This window comes from Cygnus olor, chromosome 2, assembly GCF_009769625.2.
Source record: "Cygnus olor isolate bCygOlo1 chromosome 2, bCygOlo1.pri.v2, whole genome shotgun sequence".
In the NCBI taxonomy this organism is placed as follows: Eukaryota; Metazoa; Chordata; class Aves; order Anseriformes; family Anatidae; genus Cygnus; species Cygnus olor.
In genome coordinates, this window is record NC_049170.1 from 160,063,476 (window position 1) to 160,070,068 (window position 6,593).

At 57.3% G+C, this 6,593-nt stretch overlaps 2 protein-coding genes across 2 annotated transcripts; both read left to right on the forward strand.

Annotated features, from left to right (window-relative positions):
• The first annotated feature begins 3 nt into the window (after positions 1-3).
• LOC121065061 (feather keratin 1-like) lies at positions 4-1,149 on the forward strand. Its single transcript, XM_040547494.1, has 2 exons — positions 4-162; positions 386-1,149. The coding sequence occupies exons 1-2, from the start codon at positions 42-44 to the stop codon at positions 724-726; spliced, it is 462 nt and encodes a 153-aa protein (XP_040403428.1). The 5' UTR covers positions 4-41; the 3' UTR covers positions 727-1,149.
• Positions 1,150-4,913: 3,764 nt separating this feature from the next.
• LOC121065062 (feather keratin 1-like) lies at positions 4,914-5,962 on the forward strand. The gene is made up of 2 exons (XM_040547495.1): positions 4,914-5,072; positions 5,296-5,962. The coding sequence occupies exons 1-2, from the start codon at positions 4,952-4,954 to the stop codon at positions 5,619-5,621; spliced, it is 447 nt and encodes a 148-aa protein (XP_040403429.1). The 5' UTR covers positions 4,914-4,951; the 3' UTR covers positions 5,622-5,962.
• Positions 5,963-6,593: the final 631 nt, after the last annotated feature.

The window sequence follows — 6,593 nt, forward strand, 5'->3', positions numbered from 1 at the left end:
TTACTTGCCAGGCTTTAGCATGTAAGAGCAGCTCACGCCAAATGCTGTCATGCGCACAGGCTCTCTCGCCCCGCGGGCACTCACGGACCAGCATAAAAGCCGGCCCTGCGACTCGCACCCTCACACAATCCTCCCGACGCCTTCTCCCCTGCGCCCAACAAGGTGAGCCTGAACCCCGCTCCCCTCCTTCGCCCGCCCCACCAGGCCTCTCTCTCCACACGCCCTTTCCCCCTTAGCCTCAGCAGCCCTTCTTCCTCCCCACCGCCACGCTCCCCACAACCCCAGGCCTCCCCACTCTCTTGGCCTCCCCCAGCACTACTGCTTAAGCCCCCAACATCCTCCGCCTTCCCAACACCCTCCACCTTCCCAACACCCTCTCTTCCAGGGACCCTCCACACCACAGACATGTCCTGCTACGACATCTGCCGCCCCTGCGGACCCACCCCGCTGGCTAACAGCTGCAACGAGCCCTGTGTCAGGCAGTGCGAGGACTCCCGCGTCGTCATCCAGCCTCCTGCCGTGCTGGTCACCCTGCCAGGACCCATCCTCAGCTCCTTCCCCCAGAACACCGCTGTTGGATCCTCCGCATCAGCTGCCGTGGGCAGCAACCTCAGCGCCCAGGGAGTGCCCATCTCCTCCGGGGGATTCGGAGGCTTTGGCCTTGGAGGCTTTGGCTTCGGAGGTCTTGGCTGCATCAGCGGCGGAAGAGCCTGCTACCCCTGCTAAGGACCCACGCCAACACCCCTGACAGAAGCTTCCAACACCGTGAAAGACAGCTCTCAGACTGAGGACGCACCTCTGCGCTGTTCATGGCACGCGGGCTCACCAGCCGCGACTCCTCATTCCACGGCACAACAAAGCAAGCAAGCAAGGAAGGGGCCAGCCCATGCTGTCAGGACACATGGCCAACATACCTCCTTCTTTCTTCCTCTTTCTCCTTTCCATAGCACCACCTTCTACGGCCGCTACTCTCTGCTGCAATGCCTTGCTCACTAGCACAATCCCTCGGGAGACCTTCTGGGGCTGCTCCCACCACAGGGTAGGGAGACCTTGGGGCTCTGGGAAAATCTGCTCTACGCAAGGGACATAGGCTGGTGGTCGCCCTCCAGGCACCTCAGAATGTGCACCTTCCACTTGACGCTCCCTCTTTTTCATGTTTCCTCAATAAAATCCGCCTGCATCCCATATCCCCACATGCCTCCTCTTCCTTTCTTCTCCCAACGCTCTTCCAACTTCACCCGACAAAAAGAACAAAAAGCAGCGCTCAAGTGGCCATCAGGGCCCAAGCCTGGTGGTGTTCAAGAAGCATTGGGACAACGCTCTTACATAGCTCCTTGTCACTAAAATGGAAAGACGTGATGGGCCACTCAGCAGACAATGAATTGCCCGCATGGTCACATACCAAGAGTTGCGGTCAACAGCTCGGTGCTCAGGTGGAGACCATGGAGGAGTGGTGTCCCTCTGGCGTCTCTAGTGAGGCCAGTATGATTTAACAGAGTTGTCCGTCACACGGACACCACACATATGGTGCGAGACTCCTCGTGGATTGAGGATGCACCTTTGTGCCGTCGCTGACCCACTGGGTCTTCAGCTCCACAACCACGGCTATTTCTCTCAAGGCATGAACCAGAGAAGCAAGGAAGTGGGCTATTCCGTGATGTTTGGAAACATGGCCGACTTACATTCTACCATTCTCCCACTTCTTTCCTTGACTTGCGCTGTCTCGTATGTCTGGTTCTCTCTGCTGCTATGACGTGCTCACCAGCCAAACGCCACCAGGGATCGACTCCCTCTCTGCTGCTCCCATCACAGGGCTGGAAGATTTCCGTGCTCCGAGAAAATCTTCCGCGCACACGATGACGTTGTTGGTCACCCTACGTGCATCCAAGACCCCCCGGGGATGTTCCACTTGCTGCTCCTTCCTTTCCATGCGCTTTCCTCAATAAAGTTCTCAAGCATGCCAGCCTGACGCTCCTCCTCTTCCCTTCTTCTCCCAGCACCCTTCCCACTTCTCTCAGTACAAAGGCAAAGCTCAACGGGTCATCGGGGCATGTCGAAAAGGGCCACCACACCTTCCAGCACGTCACACAAGACCTACACTTGACCAAGCAAAGGCTTGGGCACGCTAAGGCTCTTCTGCACTTGCCCTCTGAAACAATCTCTCCGTGTCAGCACACACTCGACTGCTTTCTCACCCAGCAGCATTCTCCCGCATTGACAACAGATGCAGTCACAGAATCCCTTCAGTTTGGAAGTAACCTCTGGAGACCATGTACTGCAAGCACCCTGCTCAAGCGAGTCAGCTACAGCAGGCTGTCCAGGACCATGTGCAGTTGGGTTTCTCATATCTCCAAGGGTGGAAATCCAAAACCTCTGCTTGAGGTCCACTGCTTGACCACCCTCACAGGGGAAAAGGCTTTCCTTCTCTTCCAAGGCAATTGCATCTCTTCTCTGTGGCGTCCACTCACCTTTGTCCTGGCAGCAGGCAGTAACTGAAAATAGTCTGGTTCCCTTGTCTTCATTCCTGCCCATCCGGGATTTAGAACAAGGAGGAGATTCAGCCTGAGCAGCCTTCTCTGCGGGTTGAAAACGCCCAGCTCTCTCAACTTCTCCTCATATTGAAGAGGCTCCAGGCCCTTCAGCATCTTGGTAGCCCTGCACTGGAATTGCTCCAGCATGTCCGCTTCCATGTTCCACTGGGGCACCTCAAACTGGACAAAGGACTCCACAAGGGGCCTCACCAGTCCTGAAGAGAGATGACGGAGCGCCTTTCTCATCGTGCTGGCAACGCTCTTCCCCATGCCCTCCTGGAGCCTGGTGGCCTCTTTTGCCGCAAGGCTGCGTTGCCGACTCATCGTCAGCTTGCTCTCCAACAGCAACACAAGGTCCTGTTCGGCAAAGCTGCCTGCCACTCTGTCGGACAACACCATGTCCTGCTGCCCGGTGTTAGTCCTCCCCAGAGGCAGGAATTTGCTTTGCCCCTTCTGCAACTTCATGATGTTCCTCTCTGCCCAGTTCTCCAGCCTCTGCACATCATTCTGAATGGGCCACGTTCATCACGTGCATCAGACGCTCCTCCCCGTCTTGGGTCATCTGCAGAATTCCTGTGGGGTCACTCCGTCCCATCACCCACCTCACTAATGAGGATATTATGGCCACAAGATAGAGCACAGGAAGTTCTGCACCAACATGAGAAACAACTTCTTCACAGTGAGGGTGACGGAGCACTGGAACAGGCTGCCCAGGGAGGTTGTGGAGTCTCCTTCTCTGGAGATATTCAAGGCCCGTCTGGATGCCTACCTGGGCAGCCTGCTCTAAGGAACCTGCTTTGGCAGGGGGGTTGGACCCGATGATCTTTCGAGGTCCCTTCCAACCCCGTCAATTCTGTGATTCTGTGATTCTGTGATATCGAACAGTGCTGGCCCCACTGCCGAGCCCTGGCCTACACTGCTAGGGCCTTGCCTGCAACACCGCTCTGTGCCACTCAGCAATAGCCTCTGCACCCAAGCAATCGGCCACTTTTCAGCCCACCTCACTGTCCCTTTATCTATCCCGTACTTTGTCCGCTTCTCTATGAGCGTGTCATGGGAGCAAGCGTCAAAGAAAGCCCTTACTAAAGGCTTTACTGAAGTTGAGCAGCAGCCACTGCTCTCCCCTCCTCCACTAAGCTGGTCACCTCAATTTAGAAGACGCTGAGGAGGCTCACGCGTGACTTTCCCTCTCTAAATCCGTGCTGACTACTCCCCATCACATTCTGGTTCTTCGTCTGCTCGACAACGCTTTCCGGGAGGATTTCCTTTAGAACCTTCCCAGCGACTGATGTCAGGCCAACCAGCCTCTGGTTTCCCACACCTTCCTTCTTCACCTCCTTGAACACAGGAGCGCGGCGAGTCTCTTCCAGTCTTCCGGAGCCTCTCCCACTCACCATGACCTTTCAAAGATAATTAGTAGTGGCCTCGCAAGGACACCACACAGCTCCCTCAGCATTCGTGGCTGCAACCCAGCAGGCCTCACGGAACAAGGCGCACCCAGTTGCACAGCCCCCCTTCCTACCTTGCTTCATCTTCCTCAGCAACAAGCGCTACTCACCTCAGCAGCAAGCCAAAACCACCTCAGCCGAACGGGGACAGGCCTTGCCACTCGTCAGCCATGCCCGGGACCACCCAGCCAGGAGGGGCTCACGGCTGCAGCCCCGCGCACCATGCATGCCTCCAACTCCCTGCTGCAGGGACCAAACCCTGCGTCTGACCATCAAAGCCTAGGCAGGGAAAGGGCCTCACCCTTGGGCGCTCAGTGCTGAATAAGACCCCAAAAGCTCTGCCTCGGTCTCCCTGCCAAACCACTCCCCCTCAGCTCAGGGCTTGCAAGCTTTCAACGAGGCCTGGGAGGACAACGTCCTGCTGTCGCAAACAGCTCTCCTCTGCCTGATCAAACTACCACCCGCCAAGCTACCGCAAGAAGAAAACACACAGCCTCCCTTCTCCCACCCAGGACCTTCCAAGCACAAAGGCCACCAAGCCACCGACGAGGAATAAACACAGGCGTAGGGAGTGGGCAGGAAGGCAGGGAGGGAACGAGTGCGATGCCAGTGCCAGCGCCTCACGCCCAGCACATCTGGGAAGCCCAGACCAGCCTGCATTATGGCGACGCCAGCAAATAGGGCCCCCTCCTCACAACAATGCAGCCGCAAGCCGCACCGCACGAGTGATACGCCATGACCTCACTTCATAACAACCCACCTCTCTCATGCTTTGGCCGCGTCTGCCGACTGCCCTCAAACGCACTCGCCATGCAAATCCATCCAAAGAGCCACCCTCACTTAAAAGCTGCCGCCAAGGCCACAGAGACACATCCTCAACAGGAGAAAAGAACACGAGAGCGTTGTGGAAACGACAACATGCCCCACCTCATTACTTGCCAGGCTTTAGCATGTAAGAGCAGCTCACGCCAAATGCTGTCATGCGCAAAGGCTCTCTCGCCCCGCGGGCACTCATGGACCAGCATAAAAGCCGGCCCTGCGACTCGCACCCTCACACAATCCTCCCGACGCCTTCTCCCCTGCGCCCAACAAGGTGAGCCTGAACCCCGCTCCCCTCCTTCGCCCACCCCACCAGGCCTCTCTCTCCACACGCCCTTTCCCCCTTAGCCTCAGCAGCCCTTCTTCCTCCCCACCGCCACGCTCCCCACAACCCCAGGCCTCCCCACTCTCTTGGCCTCCCCCAGCACCACTGCTCATGCCCCCAACATCCTCCGCCTTCCCAACACCCTCCACCTTCCCAACACCCTCTCTTCCAGGGACCCTCCACACCACAGACATGTCCTGCTACGACATCTGCCGCCCCTGCGGACCCACCCCGCTGGCTAACAGCTGCAACGAGCCCTGTGTCAGGCAGTGCGAGGACTCCCACGTCGCCATCCAGCCTCCTGCCGTGCTGGTCACCCTGCCAGGACCCATCCTCAGCTCCTTCCCCCAGAACACCGCCGTTGGATCCTCCGCATCAGCTGCCGTGGGCAGCAACCTCAGCGCCCAGGGAGTGCCCATCTCCTCCGGGGGATTCGGAGGCTTTGGCCTTGGAGGCCTGGGCTGCATCAACGGCGGAAGAGCCTGCTACCCCTGCTAAGGACCCACGCCAACACCCCTGACAGAAGCCTCCAACACCGTGAAAGACAGCTCCCAGACTGAGGACGCACCTCTGCGCTGTTCATGGCACGCGGGCTCACCAGCCGCGACTCCTCATTCCACGGCACAACAAAGCAAGCAAGCAAGGAAGGGGCCAGCCCATGCTGTCAGGACACGTGGCCAACATACCTCCTTCTTTCTTCCTCTTTCTCCTTTCCATAGCACCACCTTCTACGGCCGCTACTCTCTGCTGCAATGCCTTGCTCACTAGCACAATCCCTCGGGAGACCTTCTGGGGCTGCTCCCACCACAGGGTAGGGAGACCTTGGGGCTCTGGGAAAATCTGCTCTATGCAAGGGACATAGGCTGGTGGTCGCCCTCCAGGCACCTCAGAATGTGCACCTTCCACTTGACGCTCCCTCTTTTTCATGTTTTCCTCAATAAAATCCGCCTGCATCCCATATCCCCACATGCCTCCTCTTCCTTTCTTCTCCCAACGCTCTTCCAACTTCACCCGACAAAAAGAACAAAAAGCAGCGCTCAAGTGGCCATCAGGGCCCAAGCCTGGTGGTGTTCAAGAAGCATTGGGACAACGCTCTTACATAGCTCCTTGTCACTAAAATGGAAAGACATGATGGGCCACTCAGCAGACAATGAATTGCCCGCATGGTCACATACCAAGAGTTGCGGTCAACAGCTCAGGTGGAGACCAGGGAGGAGTGGTGTCCCTCTGGGGTCTTTATTGAGGCCAGTATGATTTAACAGAGTTGTCCGTCACACGGACACCACACATATGGTGCGAGACTCCTCCTGGATTGAATACACGTCTTTGCACTGTCGCTGACCCACTGGGTCTTCAGCTCCACAACCACAGCCATTTCTCTCAAGGCATGATCCAGAGAAGCAAGGAAGTGGGCTATTCCGTGATGTTGGAAACATGGCCGACTTACATTCTACCATTCTCCACTTCTTT

Coding starts and splice junctions, on each gene's coding strand:
- LOC121065061 (XM_040547494.1), top strand. CDS start 42: ATGCTGTCATGCGCACAGGCTCTCTCGCCCCGCGGGCACTCACGGACC. Junction 163..385: donor TCTCCCCTGCGCCCAACAAG/GTGAGCCTGAAC, acceptor CCTCTCTTCCAG/GGACCCTCCACACCACAGAC.
- LOC121065062 (XM_040547495.1), top strand. CDS start 4,952: ATGCTGTCATGCGCAAAGGCTCTCTCGCCCCGCGGGCACTCATGGACC. Junction 5,073..5,295: donor TCTCCCCTGCGCCCAACAAG/GTGAGCCTGAAC, acceptor CCTCTCTTCCAG/GGACCCTCCACACCACAGAC.